This window comes from Podarcis erhardii, assembly GCF_964252035.2.
Source record: "Podarcis erhardii genome assembly, chromosome: 3".
NCBI lineage: Eukaryota > Metazoa > Chordata > Lepidosauria > Squamata > Lacertidae > Podarcis > Podarcis erhardii.
The window spans coordinates 39,587,621-39,608,851 of NC_138507.1; the positions used below are offsets into that span (position 1 = coordinate 39,587,621).

General features: G+C 41.5%; 1 protein-coding gene across 6 annotated transcripts in view; it reads right to left on the reverse strand.

Moving 5' to 3' along the window:
- The window catches only part of IMPG1 (interphotoreceptor matrix proteoglycan 1), a 68,549-nt gene that overhangs the window by 26,199 nt on the left and 21,119 nt on the right, over positions 1–21,231 (reverse strand). For all 6 annotated transcript variants that reach the window (XM_081856929.1, XM_081856927.1, XM_081856925.1 and 3 more), the window contains exons 3-10: positions 19,067–19,233; positions 18,859–18,887; positions 16,075–16,139; positions 15,051–15,097; positions 13,226–13,381; positions 5,458–5,516; positions 2,969–2,989; positions 411–658 (exon numbers count right to left, since the gene is read on the reverse strand). In XM_081856929.1, coding sequence (XP_081713055.1) covers positions 411–658; positions 2,969–2,989; positions 5,458–5,516; positions 13,226–13,381; positions 15,051–15,097; positions 16,075–16,139; positions 18,859–18,887; positions 19,067–19,233 — 792 coding nt within the window. The remainder of the gene's footprint in view (positions 1–410; positions 659–2,968; positions 2,990–5,457; positions 5,517–13,225; positions 13,382–15,050; positions 15,098–16,074; positions 16,140–18,858; positions 18,888–19,066; positions 19,234–21,231) is intronic.

Sequence of the window (21,231 nt, forward strand, 5' to 3'; positions counted from 1 at the left end):
TGGGGGGGGGGGAGAGAGTTGGTCATTCAATATGAATTTAAATTTTAAAGATGCTGCTTACTCCAGAGAACTGAGCTTTCTCTCTAAATTAACTAATGGGAAAGAGCAGTATGAACTCAGATTGTTCAGGATGTCCACATTGCAAGGCCATTGTCCCAATTACACAGCAACAGGTCTGGGTTTACTACTGAGTGACTATTTGGCTCAAAGCGCCCGTTAATTCTAGCTCACTGACAAACGTGGTACGCTTGTGCAATATATGTGCTGTTCAAATCCATTTGTTGCATTCCTACATATATTTATTCATTTTACTGGATCTCTGCAACCTCAGAGGGAATCAATGATGCACAGCGCAGGGTCATTTTCAACTGGCTCCCTACTTCACAAAGAGGAAAATCTGATTGACTGACCGTCAGCAAACTGAAGTGTCCCAAGATCCATGGACAGTGACTTATCTTCCTGTAGTGCCATGGCAACCATCTGCTGAAGGTCTGTCACTCTTGGTTTAGTTGCTGGTATCTCGCCCTCCGTACTAATAGAACCTTTTTCGTTTTCAATCTTGTTGGAGCTGATAGTTGAGATGTCATCCGCAGGACCTTTAACTTCGGACTCCTCTCTCTCAAAGTTGATGACATACCGAGCTACCGTGCTGCTTGACCTTTAGGTGTGGGAGGAAACTAAGTGTATGATAAATGCTTTTACCTGTGCCAAGTTCATATTTCACTGAAATTGGTTTAGTAATAGAGGAGGACATGGAAGACCTGCTTGTCATTAGGTGATTGATTTCACTGGCTAGCTTGCTAATCTAAGTTAGTAACAATGAGTCACAACTTCCCTCGGTCACCCAGCCCTCTTCACTGGTTAAAACCCAGTGACACAGCTTTTATGGTGACTGAGATGGGTTAGGAGATATTGCCACTGATGCGAGTTAACAGGAGCTCTTGCGATATGACTCACTCCAGTCATGTAAAGGTCAACTTGGCTAAATTATTGAAATGCCTTCTCCAGGCAACCAACACATTAAAATATCAGCAATGGAAAATAACATTTAATCCACAATGCAACACAATTAACGATGCAAAATTTAAAAACTAGATTTCCCATCCTTCCTAGTTTGGATTGAGGCATGCAGGTAGATGTTTGTGAAGGGGGAGATGCTTAAAATCCCATTTAGCATAATAAATGAACTTTGCTTCTCACTTGCATGGAAAACCAGACGCCTTTCTAACCAGTATCTCCTAAACAGAATGACTACATTTCCTCAGCATTTAAATAGCAATATTCTTCTCCAAGCACATCCCTTGCTTTTCTAATTGTACTGCAGGATGGTACACATGGCATGGGCAGCTTCTGAACAGCACTTATTATATAACCAGTGCTGGATTTAAAAAATCCCACTCAAGCCATGGGGTAAGGCGCCTTTTCTAAGCAGTTTAAAGTGTTTAAAAGACACAGTTGGAGCCTGAACACTGCCTGTTTGAACCTATAAGGAGTTGTTTTTCTACCCTTCTTGCTGGAACAGTACATGAATGCTTAGGAGGAACAGGGCACATAAATAAAAGTGCCATAAAAGACCTGTTCTGTGTTAGGAATCACATCAAATAAAAAAGGAGTGACTATGTACTCAGAGGCCTGGTTCACATGCCGCACTAAACCATAGTTAAAATAAACCACAATTTAATGTGAACAAGCAGTGCTTCACTCTTCCCTTGCTCCTGCTAGGAAACAAACCATGGTATGGCTTGCCTTGTTGTCCAAACCTGGACTTGTGGTTTGTTTCTGTCTGAACAAACCACAAGCGGAAGCCAAGGTTTGTTCTTAGTTTGCCACTCATGGTTTGTTTGAGGGAAATAAATCATGAGACCAAGCTCAGATGGTGTGACAAGTCAGATCATGGTTTGTTCCTTGGCAGTGCAGCAGAAGTGGGGGAGGAGTAAAGTGTCATTCATATTAAACCACAGCAAATTGACTATAATTTAATATGTCATATGAAGCAGATCAATGTGCCTTTTCTTCACCTCTGAGTAATCACAAGAAGACCTGAAAGAGCTGGTTTGTTCTAGGATAAAGGACTCCAGGGTAAGGGAACATGACTCCTTAAGGAAAGGACATCCAGGCCAAAAACACTGCAAGTGTCATCATGTCAGTGCTTCAATAATGTTAGATCAACCTCACAGACAATTAACAGTACAAATGTTTAGGATCAGGATATCAATCTTCACTTTTCTGAATGGAAAAGGAACAACAAATAGTTATGGACTAAACTTGCTTAAAACTGCTCTGCAATGGCAAACATCTGAAGGGAGGGGGAGACACTGAATTGTGCTTTCCATATTCTACTCTGTGGCAAATCTCCTCAATGGCAGGGTGGGGTAGGGAATAGGTTTCAAAAATATTTTAGACTTGTATCATACATTGAAAATCAATAGTTACTTGGTAGGCACTTAAGGGGTTCCGAAAAACCTACACGTCAGACAACTTCCTTTTGTGAGTCAGATGATAACTGACCTTCCATCAGCACTTCAAAGATACATAAAGAGAGCCTGAGAATAAGTTTGCTTCTTATCATTTTCTAAAGCCATGTATAAATGCATTTAATTTACTGTGCTAGCACTATCGCTTCCTACTCCTACACACAAGGTGTCGGTTACAGTAGCTCTGTGATAGGATGATGACCCTGTTGAGAGGCGTGAGGAGAAGAAATCTGGTCTTCTCAGCAGAACAGAAAAGCAAAAACATTTCCCTTGTCTATTTTATGTTGTAGACGGAGGAACTTTCTGCTGTTCGCGTTAGTCTTTGTCTGCCTGTGCTGCATAATGGCTTAGGCTAAAGTGGCCTAAAGTCAGCCAAGCCTACATGTTTCTTCCAGATTCTGTATCTTAAAACTAGTTAATTTCACGTTGACACTACTATGCATGTCATATCATGTGTTGTTGTTTTTTGTATTAAAAAAGTGCAGGAAAATTACCCATCTTTTTCCTTCTTCTGTCTTCAGTTCCAGCACACGAAGGCAGGACAGATGGAAGTATTTCAAAGGAAAAGAAAGAAGAACATTAAAGCATACAAACATAATAACTTGCAGTTAGTAATATACTCTGCATCTTTCCTCTTTGCTATTTGCCAGGGCAAGTGATTTCCATCATTAAAATTCCTTTCTTCACAAAACGTGAGTGCTTCTTTTCTCTTTCCCTTCCTGGAGTAAAAGAAAGCTCTTCAGCTTTCCCCTCTCTTTCCATCCATTTCCCCTCCCCTCCCCAGGTCACTAATTGCAATTCATCGGGTGCTAATCTGTACCTTTCCCGTGGCAATGAAGAAGCTGGGATTGACTTTGTTTGGCTCTTGTCCAAATCCGGGCCTCAGTAACCTGACCTAATTATCATTCTGACTATGCACACTTCTTGAGGCCATGTCCTGCCATGACACTTTGTAATACTGTCCTCTCTTTGTTTGTCTGACATATCTTCCATGCCAAATATGGAGCTCCTTAGCTGCCCCCGCACACCATGTGGCTCTCCCAGAACAGCTTTCTTTCTCCTAGCTTGAGATGTACAAGAAGGGAAGGCACCAAAACAAAGACTACTTTTTCTCTCAGAGGTAATCATGAAAGTCAAGACTCCATTTCTAGCACTGCTAAATGTTCAGAGGTAAATAGAAATAATCTTTGTGTAGGGCCAGGTTCTAAACTAGCTATTTCCCAACATTTATATATTAAATTTGCCAGGTAAGGGGCATATATGGAGGCTTCTTCTCTATATGTAGCAGGATATCTTTAATCCTTGTGTAACTGATCTTTATTTCTGGTGGTAATGTGCTGCAAAGTTTTGTCAAAGTTTTGTTGGAAATATTTGGCTCTCCTGGAAACCCAACCAGATGGGCAGGGTATAACAATATTATTATTAAGTACAACTCCCATCAGCCCCAGCAAGCATGACTAATAGCCAGGGGTGTAGGGAGTTGTTGTTCAACAACATATGAAGCCAGAGGTTCCCCACATCTGGTCAAAATGTAGGTGTGGGATAACACATTAGTATCATATTGATAAAAACATCAGCACCTGCGGGGGAATGATAGAAAGCTTTCTTCAAGCCATGGAAAGGGTCTAGATCAGCGGTTCTCAACCTGTGGGTCCCCAGCAAGGCCAGAGCTCAGGGATGATGGGAGTTGTAGTCCAACAACATCTGGGTACCCACAGGTTGAGAATCGTTGGTCTAGATGGATATTATGGTAGAATGGGGTGGGGAACCTGTAGTCCCCCAAAAGTTGTTGGACTTCATGAGCCCCAGCCAGCCTGGCGCATCCTCAGGACTGATGGGAGTTGTAAACTAACATCACCTACAGCATCACAAGTAGATAGTACTGTAGTGGTGAAGAGCACAAGCTGGGATGTCCCCAACTGAAATCTCACCATAGTCATGAATTAACTAGGATGTCTTAAACAAAACCTGAAAACCTAAATGCATAAAGATGGAGACAATAATAGAGGCCAACCTCCAGCATTACTTGAGCTTGAATGGTATGTTGACCTAGTTCTGCTGAGGCTCCCTCGCATGTCAGCCTCCACCCCAAGTAGAATCACTGTCCGCACCACCACATGAGCTCTTGCTGTCCCTTGGGATCCCTGAAAATTTCAGTGCGCTGCAAACAAACCTGTAGTTGTGGGACCACTTATGTGGGTTGTAAAGAACGTGAGTAATAACCTAATGTCCCCAGGGACTTTCTTTTCTGCTGTATGTAAGAAAACACTGCATGTTCCCTTTGATCTTATAGTATGGTAGCACCTACAATTTGGAGCTTCCTGCCTATCGCTTTCGGAAAGGTGGAGCAACAGATAGAGGAGAGGAGAAGGGAGGTGACAGAGGAAGAGGTATTGGCAGGGTCTACAGTCTCATACTGTCTTGAAGTGCCAATTTAGAAATACTTTTGTCTAAACTAACCTCTCTACCGGCTTTCAAAACTGATTGAAATCACTAAAAATTATACCACTTAAAAAATAAATCGCTAAACTGTTTACATAGAGTGGAGTTCAACACACTGCTAAGGAGATTGTTCCATCAGTGCAAGCATTTCTGTTCTCCATCAGAACCATCTCCCCTCCTCTCCGCCCCACCCCTGACTGCTGTCCCAGGGCTTCTCCAGAGGGAGAGGCATGGTGGGGGAAAACTGGGGGAGAGTCCCATTGTGCTAGCAGGAGTCCTTGCACTGGCTTCTGCTAGCAGAATGGATGAATTGAATCTGGTCCCCAGAGAATAATAAAAGGACACACAGCAACATTCAGAAAAATTCCCCAAAGCCAAATAAACACAGAACAAAGCTACAGATCACAGAGAAAACTGATTAGAAGATTCTGAAATGCTAACGTACAACAAAATGTTTCCTAGAATAAAATGCCTTATTTGCTTCCTTAGTGAGAAGGGAATACTTACCCCTAACTAGAAAGTGAATAACGTTATCGCTTACCTAAATCCTAATACACGGATTTCTTTGAATCCTGCAAGTTTCTCAAATATCTTTTGCATCTATTAAACAGAGAGGGGAAAAAGTTAATTATATGTTTATTCTTCTGTCAGGGGAACTGACAGATGTTAGCTAAATAAGCATTTACTCCCAGCAGAGCCTATTCTAGCATTTGTAAAACAGAACTTTGGAATTTAGAAAGACCATTGGGGAATTTGCTTTCGTTGCATGGTTAGTGGAGACCTTAATTAAGCATTTTAACTTGGACATGCTGAGATACTGTTTAGACTGATGGACAAAGCCCTGCAACGTTGCAGCTTTTCTCACCTAGTGAGCCTGCATGCATTCTTGGTATTGGTGTTTGCAATAAGGTTACAGAGGGCATTGTTTAAGCCCAGGGCCTTGGTTTTCAGGGCCAGGATTCGCTCCAGTTTACATGAAGCAATATGACAGTTCGACTTCCTCTCAGCATGTGCAGAACACCAAACTCCACTATCAACCTCTTCAGTCACTTTATGGTTTTTGATGCATCCTTAAAACATAAAGTGAACAAGGTAGGCACATGTGTTTGCAAACAAATGTATCATGGTGGCTCGCTTTATCAGGGAGCCTGGTTTAGGTACAGCTGTTTAGAGTACACTTGGTAATAAATCTAAGTTGGTTACTATGTCGTGATATAAGCTGGGAAACCGTATGACCTAAGCTTTGAGACCTAAGATCACAGCATTTTGCTGCCAGAGGCAATGGGCAATAGGGTGTCCTCTCCCCATTTACTGGAATGACAATGAAATCTGATTTCACCACTGCTGGCAGAACACTGAGAAGCAAAAGGCTAGCTGGGGTGTGTGTGCAGGATACATGGCACATGCTGTTCGGTCCTCCCAACACCCCTCCACTGCCAAGAATCTTTTACCCGGGTCGTTGTTTCACACCACCTAACAGTAGGCAGTGGGTGGGTGTGCCTTCCTGGCATTCATTTATAATACTTGTGTCCCACCTCCCCCTGCACTTGTGGCAGTTAAATCCCATAAAAGAATTTAACCACAGGTTTGAAGCAAAACACTTCTTTAGTTCATGAATGACCAACTTCCTACATCCACAAATCATTATTAGAAAAGGCTTCCACTGTGTTACACAACAATCACTTCCTACACATGATAAATGACATAAGGCAGTTTATTTCCAGTGACTAAGTGATGGGTATATATGGAAACACTATAAAGTGGGATGCAGGAGATAATGGCTGAACCTCATACATGGATGAAGCAGAGAGATAAAAGCCCACCCAAGTGAGCCAACCAATCTAATGGCCTTCTCCTAAATCCACCGACTTATAATGCAGCCTAATGATCCATCCTAGCCCACTTGCTCAGGAAGCGGCTATTGCTGTTGCTACCTAATTAGCCCTTGGATGATACTGTGCATAAGACAAATGACAGAAAAATTATTAGGTGCTTTGTTTCAGTAGATCAGGTTGTGTCAAAGCTGTGCTGACAGTAATGGGGAGGATGGAACAATGACAGAGAATGGCTACGTTGCCTTTCTGACATCACTCTTTTGTGGAAGATGCCCTCAGTGCCCTCCCTTATTGAGTCGGCCAGATTCCTTGCTATGTTCAACGCAGCCCATTGTCTTCCCCTCTCCTTCTGAGCCAAATGTACACTACTGCTGCAGAGAGGGCAAAGCATGCAGCGGGCGCTCTTCCGTATTCTTGCGCTTGAGTGCTAGGTGAGGGCAAGTGACCAACATGAACATCAAAGAAGAGGAGCAGGGCTCTGAGGCCTGGCCGTTACCTCCCTGCTCCAGTGTGGACCTCAGAAGGAGCTTGATGACAATGACGCTGGCTTTGCAATACTCCTTCCTTATTTATTTTATTCTATTTACCCCACATGTGACTGCATATTTACGTTCCAGGTAAGTTGGCACTAGCTTCTTAGCTACGTATCTTGAATGCCTGATCTTGAGGTACCCATTCAATACCTAAACTCTGTGGACCTACCTCCTGGCTGAGAGAGGTCTCCTCCCTTTCGAACTTCTGGCACTTGTATTTAAAGCACAGTGGTACCTCCGGTTGCGGACGGGATCCGTTCCGGAACTCTGGTCGGATCCCGAGGTTTCTGCAACCGGAGGGACTGCTTCTGTGCACACACGGTAGAGCGCTTCTGTGCATGTGTGCGTGGCAAAAACCTGGAAAAATACTTCTAGGTTTGCAACTTACGTATCCCGAAGTTTACATAAGCTGAGGGATATGTAAGCGGAGGTATGACTGTAAGCTTTTCTGATGTTGTGGTTAATTGTAACCTATTTTATCTAACATATCTTTTTTGTATCTTTATCGACCTAGAGACTACAGTGTATATAAATTGTGGAAATAAAAAGAATATATAAACAGTGCTTCTCTTTCCAAGCAAAACCAGTACTACAGCGGCAGCTCTTTACAAACATACTACAGGATCTCGAAAACACAAATCACAGAAGGCTTTTCGGGTATAAGTTTATAACTTTATGGCTAGCCGAAAGAATCCTACCATACTGAAGCAAGTAATGTAAACATTTGCTAAGCTTCATTTTCCCATGGGAAGCTTAGATTGATTATGGGCCAGTATTCTTATTCTTATTCTTATTCTTATTCTTATTCTTTTGGTTGCCATTTCTTGGTTAATATTTTGTGTTAAACACTGTGGTACATATACTATACATGCCCAATCATCTTCTTTTTTGTATTTATAAAAGGTAAAGGTAAGGGGACCCCTGACCATTAGGTCCAGTCGTGACCGACTCTGGGATTGCGGCTCTCATCTCGCTTTATTGGCCGAGGGAGCTGGTGTACAGTTTCCAGGTTATGTGGCCAGCATGACTAAGCCGCTTCTGGTGAACCAGAGCAGCGCACGGAAACGCCGTTTACCTTCCTGCCAGAGCGGTACCTATTTATCTACTTGCACTTTGACATGCTTTCGAACTGCAAGGTTGGCAGGAGCTGGAACTGAGCAACGGGTGCTCACCCCGTCACGGGGATTCGAACTGCCAACCTTCTGATCTGCAAGTCCTAGGCTCAGTGAATAGACCTTCAGGATTACTGACCATCAGGAACACAGACTGATGATCAAATGGTAACTTACCAGAGGTGCTTATAACTACTTGAAATGCTGGCTGCCTTTGAGCTGGATTGGATGAAACCACTTCCCTGACCTGGTCCATCACATGGAGGACAGCAAGTGCACTCCCCATTGACCCAGCACACCTGTCTCTCCTTCAATTACCCCACACATCCCAATACTGCCTAAGTGTATATAATCTAAAAATGAAGGTCCAAAAACACTCGGTCAACCTCCTGGAAAAATACAATACCCAATTATGCAATTTTGACTTAAGCACAGTGGTTGTACTTAGATGTTCTGTCCATGCATGGCCATTCCTTTCCTTCTCATGATGGGCTGGATCAGGGGAAAGGGAGCAGCCTATTTGCCAAGTGGGCAGGAGAACCACTGTTTTGTTCAACAGTCAAAAGAGGTGCCCCCTTATTCTTGGAATATGTGCTGCAATGGCAATGCAGCGAACATGTCAGTTAATTTCCCCCCCTTTGTCATGGAAGTGGTGGCAGAGTAGCTACAGACCTTGCCACGAATAATGAGATCTGTCGCTATCCATTTTGCATCAAAAGCTAGAGAACTGAGAGCATTGTATTTGGTTAGCATCGCCCACTGCATTCTTAGATTTTCTTTCTGGTGGAGACCAATGAGTCTAGGCATGAAAGACAGAGCTGTGAACAATTTCATTGATGAATACTTCATCTCAAGAACAAAGCTACAGGCCCTTCAAAGCAGTCAGTGGCAATTTCAGTCAATATATATACATTTGGACTGAAATTATAGACTGATAGATACATGCAAACACACACTTTCCCCGTTATTATTCATACACCTCTCTCAAAACTTGTTTAAAAGCTGTTGGGCTGTCAGTTTATTAGTTCTCAGATCTCAGTAGGATGTTTTACAATGTGGAAAGTTTACCCACAACTTTGCATAAAAATTTGTGTTACATTCTAGGAAGAGGTTATTTGAAGTTTTTTCCAACGCACTTTGAATAAGCACTGCATTTGCAAAGGATTTAAGAATTCAAAAGGCAAAGTGAATACCCCAAAGCAGCATTCCCGCAATACCTCCCTCCTCACTTGCCATACTGACTTTTGCTTAACTTTCAACTAAGCAACCTTCAGATCATTAATTGCTGGCTATTAAATAGCTAATGAAGCATGCAATTAGCCTTAGTAATGATATAAACATGCCATCTCTCCTCTAACTCAGAGGAAATGGGATAATGCCCAAATGAATAGAGGAGAATGTGTGATATTGGGTCCCCTGGCAGCTTCCTTTGAAAAGTAGTTCAGACAACAGTGGCTAATTTCATTCAACATTCGTATTTAGATTGCTCATTAGGTTTATTGTTGAAGTGAAATCGCTACAAAGTACTGTCCATTAATTCCTGATGAGGCTCAAATGACTTTTCCTAATGGTGTGTAGTACGACTAATGCTCTCTGCTGACTGGGTATCTCTATAGTCTGTCTTATGCTGCTGAGGAGATGCTGGCAATGGGGGAACAAATGCTTAAACCACTTGAGGAGAAGGAGTGCAGCACAGTGGTATAGGCCTCGCATAGGCCTGTACCATCTCAGAGCATGCCCAGAGGATTTGAGCTAGAAGCATCTTCCTGTTAAGTTTGTTTGTTTGCTTTTTTTCTTTTCTTTTTTACAAGCACACATAGTTCTATTATTTTGTCTATTTATTTAAACTGTTAAATAATGGTGCTGGAGGAGACTCTTGAGAGTCCCATGGACTGCAAGAAGATCAAACCTATCCATTCTGAAGGAAATCAGCCCTGAGTGCTCACTGGAAGGACAGATCGTGAAGCTGAGGCTCCAATATTTGGCCGCTTCATGAGAAGAGAAGACTCCCTGGAAAAGACCCCAAAGTTGGGAAAGATAGAGGGCACAAGGAGAAGGGGACGACAGAGGACGAGATGGTTGGACAGTGTTCTAGAAGCTACCAACATGAGCCTGACCAAACTGTGGGAGGCAGTGGAAGACAGGAGTGCCTGGCGTGCTCTGGTCCATGGGGTCACAAAGAGTCGGACATGACTAAACGACTAAACAACAACATTTAAAATATTCATATGCCACCTTTCATTATCAAATCTCAGGGCAGTTTACAGAAAATATTAAAACAGTAGTAAATTTAATACAGCAATCCACATCAGAAAAAATAGAAAACACATCACTAAAGGCTAAATCTGCAAGGGGGACTGTGAGTGTGCCGGGAAACTATCTTGCCTCAGTAACGAACTGGATGAGAGCCAACAAATTGAAGCTCAATCCAGATAAGACCGAGGCACCAAGTGGTTTCCTAGACTTGATGGATGAGAGGTGGCCTGTTCTTGATGGGGCTACACTTTCTCTGAAGGAGAAGGCACATAGTTTTAGGGTACTTCTAGATCAATTGCTGTCACTTGAGGCTCAGGTGGTCTTGGTGTCACGGAGTGCCTTCCATCAGCTTCGGCTGGTGACCCAGCTGCACCCCATCTGGACAGGGAAAGCCAACTCCTGTCATCTATGTTTTGGTAACCTCTAGGTTAGATTACTGCAATGCATTATATGTGGGGCTGCCTCTAAAGACAGTTCATAAATTTCAGCAGGTGTAGAATTCAGCAGCTAAGTTGCTCACCGGGTGCAAGACTGCACTGGCTGCCAATTAGTTTCTGGGCCCAATTCAAGATGGCTCAGCATTGCCATACCTCAAGGACCACATCTCCTGCAGCTAATCCAGACCCTGTGATCATCATAAGACCCTTCTTCGTGTGCCCCCTTCACAAGAGGTCCAGAGGGTGGCAACATGAGAGCGGGCCTTTTCTGCAATGGTTCCCTGTGGAATGCTCTCCCCATGGAGACTGGTCTGGCGCCTTTATTGCATACCTTTAGGTGCCAGGTGAAAACATTCCACCTCTCCCAGGCCTTTGGCTAATTAAATATTTTATGGCCTTTTAAACTGGGAGGGTATTGTTTTGTTTGTTACTATGTTAATTATTTTTGTGTTTTAATATGACAAACCACCTTTGATCCTCAGATGAAGGTTGGGGTTGGTGTGTGTGTGTGTGTGTGTGTGTGTGTGCGCGATCAGCAAATGCTTGGTGAAATAAATGTATTTAGCAGATGTCAAAATACAAGTAAAGTCAATACCTGTCATATTTAGTGAGAAGGAATTCCAAAGGCTGGGCTCCACAATGGAAAACACCACATCATGTTCACACAGCATAATCTAAATGGCTAAACAGGCTTTTAGATGTCTCCTGCCAAACCAAATTTTCCCAAAATGCATGAACAGGTATCAGCTAAGGGATAATGAAGAACCACCCCATGAGAATTGATCTTTTCACAATGTGGGTCAGCTCAACCCCTTTCTCCCCTGGTGAGTTTTAAGCAGCAGCTTGACACAATCATTTTTATGCTCTCCCCGATACATCTAAAGATGAAGTAAATGTGTGTGTCAACATGGGGTTCTCCAGGGCCACGTCATTTCTACCCCACGAGATGATCACCACCTCACTGTTCCTCCTGCCACCATATCATACAGCAACAGAGAATGTACAGTTCATATAATTTGCACACACCTAAGTATTCAACCCTGAACACAACCAACCAATCACATATTGTGGGGCCTGTCAGGTACTTGACCACCTCCCCCTTCAACCCTGCAGTCTCAGGTAGGCAACCAAAACAGGAAGTCTGAATCTCTAGGCAACCATAGATGCATAGGAGCCAACTCCTAGGGGCTATGGGGCCTTCAGCCCCCATTAGAAAGTATTTGATGGGGCTGCCCTCCCCAAAGTTGATGGGCATTCCCATTCAAATGGTGTGTGTGGACTGCATCATTTGATCAATTATGTGGGGCAGGGCTTACCTGGGCCCCCACAATATTTTATTCAAGTTGGCACCCCTGCATGGATGGCTGTTGGCTTAATGGCTCAAAGATTATGCAGGGTACCTTTGCAGTGTTGGACGTAAGAGTTAGGAGCAAGCGGTGTTCTCTATTTTGAATGACTGAATTTTTAAACTAACTGAGGTTCCAACTGATATAAAGAGCAGTTACCATAAGGCCAGAATGTCGTCACTGTTACTACTTCCTGACAGCTAGTGTGGTCCAGGGTAGTAGAGCATCAACTTGTTTCTGTAAAATGTGGGTTCAGGTTCTGGTGCTGGGTTATCAGGCAACCTGGTTCTTGGACACAGTGCCTATGTACTTTAAAAACACCAGTCCTTGGGTTTTAGCAAGGTTTAATTAGTTTGTATGGCAGAAAGTTCTTTACTTAGCATGGCATCTTGATACTGATTTGACACTGGCATGCACATGTATAAAACTGTGGATTGAACAGTTGGCATGGACTGATGAATCTTCCCCACTGAAATGTGGGACTGCTTATCATTTGCTGAAAGCATAAGACCTTCCCATATCAAATCAAGCGCTTAACTTGCCTGGATTGAGCTTTTCATTATTTCCTTGCAAATCTGAACTACTTGGGAAACACAAACCTAAGCAGCTTCCCACAGATTACAGTCTAAATAATTTCACTACTCTATATCAACACACAGCAAAGCAGACAACAGACACATTTCTCATTTATCACTGTCTATAATGTCCCACTAAATAAACCTAAACCAAACCAACCCTCTAAACAAACAAGCGTAAGTTGTACTGTCATTGAATAACTGAGTGCTCTTACTTGAAGCTGAAATTTTTCAGCTAGTTTCTGGTACTGAGGAGATGTAGGATCACTCAGTTCTGGAGTATACTCCTGGTCAGTGAGGGTCACACTGAACTCCACCATCTGCTCCACAGGACGTTCGGGGACTATGTTCGGGACCTCTGGCTTTGGCTCCTGAGAAAACAGGAGAGGAAATGAGTTGCCATCCTACCTGGGCAACACCCAATATCCTGTATACTGAAAGTGAACTCATTCTCTGACTGCCAGTCTTATGCAATCAAAACCACACCATCCACACACAAGACAGAGGTATTAATCTGTGAGGTTAGCAGAAGCATGCACACGTACACACAAAACTTTGGGAAAGCAGACAAAGTAAAAGGAGAAAAAAGTCAAAGGTTCTGGGGAGGAGGAGGAGGAGGAGGAGGAGGAGGAGGAGAAGATGAAGATGAAGATGAAGATGAAGATGAAGAAGAAGAAGAAGAAGAAGAAGAAGAAGAAGAAAACAAAAAACTAGAGAAGGGGAATGGAATATTGGCTGGCTTGTGCTTCAAGCCAGCACTCCACACTACAACACCTTGTTGCAGAACTCACTAATATTATTTAGTTCTATATTTTAAAGAATTTTTGTGTGATATTTCTTAAAGATGCATGCACATGTCATTTAAAAATAACTGGGCACAGAATCTACACCAACTGATTTTGTATTAAAAGGCTGAATACAGCACTAATCTCTAAAATCATGAATATTTATGTGTATATGAATATGCATATTAATTACAACTTCCTAGAAAACTGTCAGCATGCAAATGTCTATATTTTCCCATGTTCTGAAATCCCCGTAGAAGCAACATCTCCCAGTTTTAGATTGATACAATCAGTAACAGCATCACAACAAGGAGAAGTACCAGTCACTGCTATTTTCAGCTGAGACTTTTCCAAGAATAAGTCAAGTTGGGTGCTCTTAGTGGTTCTGATGCCAGCCACCAGTTTGCTTGGGTCTTCCCTTGGGTTGGTGGGTAGGGCTACTGTGATGATTTGACAGGATGTACAAAATATGTAAGTTTAAATAACATCTATCCCAATATTTCATTCCCTCACTGCCCAGCTATGCTGCAAAAACCGAGAGGTGCGTCCCATGATAACTTGTAATGGCACAGAGGATGCTCTGGTGAGTCTGAAGACTACAGCCGAAGATTTGTGGCATCCTCTATGACAATGGAAGTGCTATTGGGGAGCACATCGCAAAATGCACACAGCTTTGCTAATGACCCTAAACATACAGGTTTATACTATAGAATGATTGCATGAAAGGCATGAGCAAGTTGGAATGGTCCTGACTGCAACATACAATGGACCAAGGTATGCTCAGCTCAGGGCTTTGTGGTTACTTTGTGTATACCAGCCAGTATTTCAAAGTATTCCTTACATGAATTCCTGACAGGCTTTTCCCTCGACCAATGCTTCTCCAGTGCCTTTTCCCTCATTCCCAGAAGCTAGAAAAGAAAACTTTGATCTGTTTTCCCACCCCTTTCATAGCAAAGCATAGGCTTCTGTTTGTGTAATGGGAATGGATTATGCAATAAGGACAAAAAGCCTTGATTAACATTGGTGGGTGAAACCTTTGCTTTAAAGCCATTTCAAATGACCATTATTTTCCACAAGCGTGGGCAGGAAGCATCATTCACAATTAGCTCACAGGAGAGACGCTAATACAACATTTACATCATAACTGAAGTGAATATAGAGAAAACCTAATGGCTTTCTCTAATGGCACACAAGTCACTGAGTCAGAAAACCAAGAGCAATTGGCTAGCGATATGGAATGTTAATGTGCCCTCACCTTCACAGGAACTTTGGTGTCGTCAACAACAGGGCCTGTAGGGGCTGCTGTGTGCAGTAAAGGTAGAGAGGGGGTTAAAAACAGGTGTGGGAGCTCTTTCTTTGCCCAAGAAGCAAATAATGTGAATTAGCAAAATAACAGAACCAATTTGAACCTAAGAAATGAATTAAAATATACATTTACCTCTTGTGATGTATATAATTCAAGAGAAACAAAGACACAGATTGGGGTGACAATATTATGCACACTAATTTAAGAGTAAGACTCACTGAATTCACCATGAGTTAGAACTTCACTTTAAAGGCCAAACGACATGTGCCACCATTCAGGCAATTAACAATTAGGTCAAGGATGTTTTGAAGTAAATAGTAGGCATAAGGGCCCCAGTTCAGATCAGGAGCTTGACTGGGGTGGGACTGTAGGGGCTTTAAGCCTCTGTTCCTCTGCTGTAGCCCCAATCCAGATTAAGAGCCCTGTACTTACTATTTGCACTAGAAGAAAGACTGTTGGTGCAAGTGGAAGGTTTTATTTCATTGCAAATAGCAGGTACAGAGGGGCCCAACACAGACTAGAACCATAGCAAGGGACAAAGGTTTTGAACCCCCTACAACCCTGCTAGGATCACACTCCAAAATGGCCCCTTCAGTGCTGCCATTTAGTTTTTGAAAGCCATTCATGCAGTTGCATGAACAATAGCATTACCTTCAACAACGTACCATCAAACCCCATCCAGATGAAATTCTGTGTTGCCAATTTCCTGCCTGATTATTTCTTTTAGCAAACCGCAGCAGCTTTTCTGAGAAGTATTTTACAGCAGAAACAAGATGAATAGTGCACAGTTAAACGCTCTGGTTTAAGCACTGAAAGCTCAGTTTGTAGCTACGGGAAAGATATGAGATTTATAATCCAAACATATGCCATTAGCATATTTCACTTGCGACACCCATAATATTTCAGAGTTCTGAACAAGTAACAATAATACTCAGGGTTAATGGATAGAAGCATATGGCATCTTTTAATTTACCTGTAGCAACAGAAGGTTCTTCAATTTTTTTGCCACTAGTTTTCTCTGTAGAAATTTCCTCTTTTCTATCAGAAAGAAATAAGGAACACTGTAAATTATGGAGCGAAGATGAAAGGAACAGGAATTCTTTCCTCTTTGACAAACAGATTAAGGCCTTGATTCAACTAGGTATTCTCTAAAGTTCTATTGGTCTCAATAGGATAATGAATCTTCTATTTCATTCCACTTTGCACTGACATCAATGGAACTTAAAACTGCTTATGTTGGCTGGGCAGGTGCCTTAATTTTATAGACGCAGCCCAAATAATGGAATAAATGCTTCTAAATACCCCCCCCAATAATTAAAACATTTCTGTCAATAGTAACAACAACAACAACACTATCCATGAATGAATCAGTCTGTTTCTGGTCTCTGTCCATTTTGCAAGTTGTTTATTCATAATTCAATGCCATCCTGTTTCTTTTTTTTTAAAAAAAATAAATCCATACAAAAATTTATATTTATATATTTGTTTTTTCACAAATGATTTAAATACATTTTCTATCTCAAAGTAAAATTTTCTAAACACACTGGGTGAGATTCAACTAATGAGTCCTATCAGTGGAAGTCCTACACAAAGGACTTGCACAACTTGCTTTCCCCCCATCTCTACCCCCCACCCTCCCAAAATTGCCTCAAGGTGGGGATGGGGGAAGTCCCCAAAACAGGTGATTGTTCCATCCGGCAATGTTTACTGCGATATCAAGTTCCTTCCATTTTATCCTAGAATATACATTTAAAATGTGTATGTCCTTAAAACCAAGAGCTACAGCGCAAAATTCAGAGAAGTGTGAAATCCAAAGCCCTGTAGAACGCCCTCCCATCAGATGTCAAGGAAATAAACAACTATTTGACTTTTAGAAAACTTCTGAAGGCAGCCATGTTTAGGAAAGTTTTTAATGTTTGATGTTATTGTGTTTTTAATATTACATGGACTTGCTTAAAGCTGGGGATGACAATTAAGGGGTTATACCAAAATCCTTAAGAAACCAGTGGGTTCTGAGGAGGGATTTGAAATCAAAAGGTGGTTCTGCTCTCATAGTCAGAAAAGGAGCTCAGACACAGGGGGCAGTGAGGGATAACAACTAGCTCCATCATTGCCTGCTTCTAAGAGAGCAAAAAGCTGAGGCTAATAGAGTTGGAGGAGCGAAGGTCATAAAAGGGTATAACAGAAAACAAGCAGAGAAAGGTAAGGTGAGGCAATGATGTGAAGGCCTCAGAAGGGAAAACCAATTCATATACAAGTGCACCAAATGTAGCCTCACTTCAGTTTAAACTTGTAATGAACTCTTGTCAGGGTTATTTTTTAGGCAATGTAAAAGACTGCTTCTGTTTCTTTCTACAGTGATGCTTGAACTGGTCCTATAACTCAATTTTTCTCCATTCACGCTGTTCCTTTAATTTTTGCCCTCTACAAAACTGATCCAATTTCAAAAGAGTAGTAGTGGAAGCAATAGTAAATAAAATGAATTAGTGCCACAACAAACAACCACAGGGGTCATTTTCACGGAGGTAAAATATTTCCTTTCCTTTCTGATGAATTGTTCCAATATTCTGCATGACGCAGCACCTCATGTGGCTACCACACAACAGATGAAAGTCAGTAAATCTATATGTTCTCCTTCTTTGAGGGTCTTGTCTTACATTGTGACAAGCTAAACGTTCTTCTAATTTAGGGTGTCGACCCTTTCTAAAACATCCATTTGCCAAATTCTCTCAATCCTCTACCTTTGCAACCTGGTAACTTTCAACTAGAGGTGCCATGCAGAGGCTTATTTTGGGACATTATGCATCCAAAACATGCCCTCTTATTACTATGGCATTGCCAGAGGAGGAATGATTGGAGTGAGGGGGAGGGGAGGACTGTAAGGAGAAAAGAGTTTGGCAATCAGAAAGAATGAACAAATGAAGAGGACTCCATGTTCTTTTCTCTCTCTCCCAGATTATAACTGGCCAGATCAAGAACACACTTGTATCTAAAGTAACATCTTTCCAAACAAAAGGTCTTCTCAAAATCCTTTCTGCTTGATCTGGTGGCTGCTAAAGCTCAGATTAAAGCCACAGGAATGCCTTCTTGTACATTTAACAGCTCACACAAGTGGTCTAGTCATGAGAACCAATGAAAAGGAAACTTATATATCAACTTTCACACTCTGCTGAAAGTGGAATTTGTGAGGTTTCCTAGCCAGACTTTACTCCAATCATATGAGCTCACAAGAACTGTTTAAAAAGGGTTTGGACTGGACATCTTGAATTTGGAAATGTTGATAAAAACCAGATTACAGAATGGTATATGTAACAGGGCACATTATTGGAAAATTCATGGAATTTTAAACAAACAAATATAAAGTCAGAAGTAAATAACTTTATATGACTTCAATCTTGACATTATCCATCTCAGTTCTCCTGTGAATATTGCATTATGTCTATTTAGAAATTGTTTTGGAGATTGAAAGATCTTCAGCCTACAATAGCTAATGCCCAAATCTTCCTGGATAGGATTGTGGATCAAATTATTTATGAACAGAGTGTGATTCTGAATCACTCACCCTTTAGAGGTAGTCACTCATGGACACACCAGACTCAGAGGATTTTTTACACTCTTCTTAACTGTAGCAGGTGTAATAAATGTATGTCATGCACATAAGCTACATAACATTCAAAATGCTTACATACCTTTTACATTTTTGTTTACAGAAGGCAGGAACATCAACTGAAGAGAACTCTTATTTTGGTTTACTTACCTATCCTGGAAGGTTCTGTGTTTTACTCGCTGCAAAAAGATTTAAAAAGAGAAAAACAGATTACTTGCAAGTTTCTTCTTTCATTATTCCATGATTCAGTCTAATGCCATTTCTTTTCCACCGTGGACCCTTTAAATCTTTTTTTGATGTGCCTTGGTCTTTTAAAAGAGACATTCTTCTGTGTGAGAAAACAGTCTTTAGGTCTTACCCGTTGAATTATCTCCAGATGTTCCTGAGAATTACTGAAATTTTTCCCAATGTCAAATATGCAGAAAGTGTCTCGTTGACAGGCGGTGACCCAATTCTGGTATTCTGATGCATCTGGAATCCGATCCAGAAAGATCCGGAAGGCTTCCCATACAGCTTCTTGGCAGACTGAGAAAACAGAATAAGAATGCCTGCACTTTACTGGGCAAAAACTGTAATCTTAATTTAGTAACAGCACCCGTATAGAGACTTAAAGGTGTTTGATCCCTTACTAATGCTTCAGTCTGTCTCACACATGCAGCTATATGTTGGGTTACATGGAACTCTGCTCCACAAATACCCAAATTGCCCAAACTCTGAAGCTCATTCAATCACTTACTAGTTCTAACTTTTTTGAGAAGCAAAAGGACCACTGGCGGCCTCTCTCTTTAGAATTGTCTAGCAACTTCAAAGCTAGGCGAAACCACCCCCCTACACCCATTCTTTTCCTTTTGGGAAGAAATGTGCAGTATGCTCATCAGTATGTTTAGTCAGAACTAGTCCTCATACGTTTATTTCATTGTTCATTTTTTTTACACATTTGTTCAAAGCAGCTTACAATATAAGAACGTCACACAATACCAAAAAATACCCACTAAAAATGGACACACACACACACACACACACACACACACACACACACAACATTCATATATCAAAAGACAGTAATAGAGGATCAGAAATAAAACCACAAAGCCAATAAAATAACCAAATGTCTTCCAAAACAGTCATGTTTTTGCCAGACGTGCATAGAAAGATTAGCCTGATAAATATGCATTGGGAGGGCATTTCACTTAAGTGGGAGTTACTCAAAAGTATTTATTTATTTGTTCAATAAAGCTTACAGTAATGCCACTTACACCAAACGATAGACTTTGTTTCCCAAGTGATATGCTTTTTGGCGACTGTAATTCTACATGGTTATAGTTCTATTCAGGCATCTCCCCAAAATGATTTTTTAAAAAAATGTTTCAGAAAATCATGAGGTCTCAGCTGAAGTAAAGACACAGAGAAAGGACAGCAGCTTGCTCAGCAGTAATTAGGAGGTGAACATGTTAACTCAGAGTCATGAAACACTAATTTCTTCAGATCAATCAATAGTGAAAATCATGGGTATGGGGTGGTTATTGAACTGTTGGCTCCTTTAGCTGGGGTGATGATCAAGCGGCTGGTTGGAAGAACCAGGCCTATGGCAGGAAAATTGCATTAAGTATGATGGTAGTAAATAAAATAGCAGGCTCCAAAGAGTGGCTTTTAAAAGTTACATTGACATGTGGAAATACCCTGGCAAGTACAATAATGAGAAATGCCTTTCCTCTTGATTTTCTACCTCAATCAAACAAGCTTCTGCTGCAATAAAATATGTCAACTCTAACTCCCTGTGAGAAATGTTTTATACCCCTACTACTCTAAGGCTCTGTATACACTAGACATATTTAGTGCACATTTGAAGCACATTAACTACCTCAGAATTTGGGGCACTGTAGTTTGTTAAGGGTTGCTGGAAACTAACTCTGTGAGCAGTAAACTATTCGGCCCAGAACTCTTTGAGGGAAAGAAAGTGCTTTGAAGGGCAAGTGCAAGTTGCACATGTATTGGCATCTGAATAATCAGTGATTTGGATAGATGAAACTGCTGTTTGCAAAAAGCTGCACTGATTGAGGTGGGGTGAACTGGTGACAACAAATCATATAAACAAGAGATTCGAGCTATGGGCCAAGTAATAGCTTTTTAGATATTTGGTGGCAATACTACAGAACCATCATTTGAGTACATACACCCACCCAGTTTTTATATCCTGTTCTAGACCTTGCAAAACTATTCCCCACCCCAGGATTTCACAGTGCTTTATACCTGTACCCTATAAAATCTAAAGCTAGCCACCAGAACTAGTTCCTAGTGCTGCTGCAATAACGAAAGGTGACTAAGGCTGGTTCCTATTGGAAGTAAAGTATTTTCCTCACATTCATGCCCAGATAATTTCTGAAATGGTTTTCAAAGGGTTTTAAAACCCATACTTTACTGAAAGCATAGTTATTTATCAGCTGATCCTCATGGCTCCTACTGCAGCCTTTTACAGTGTAAGACTACCAATATGATACAAAAATGCTCTTGATATGGTGTATT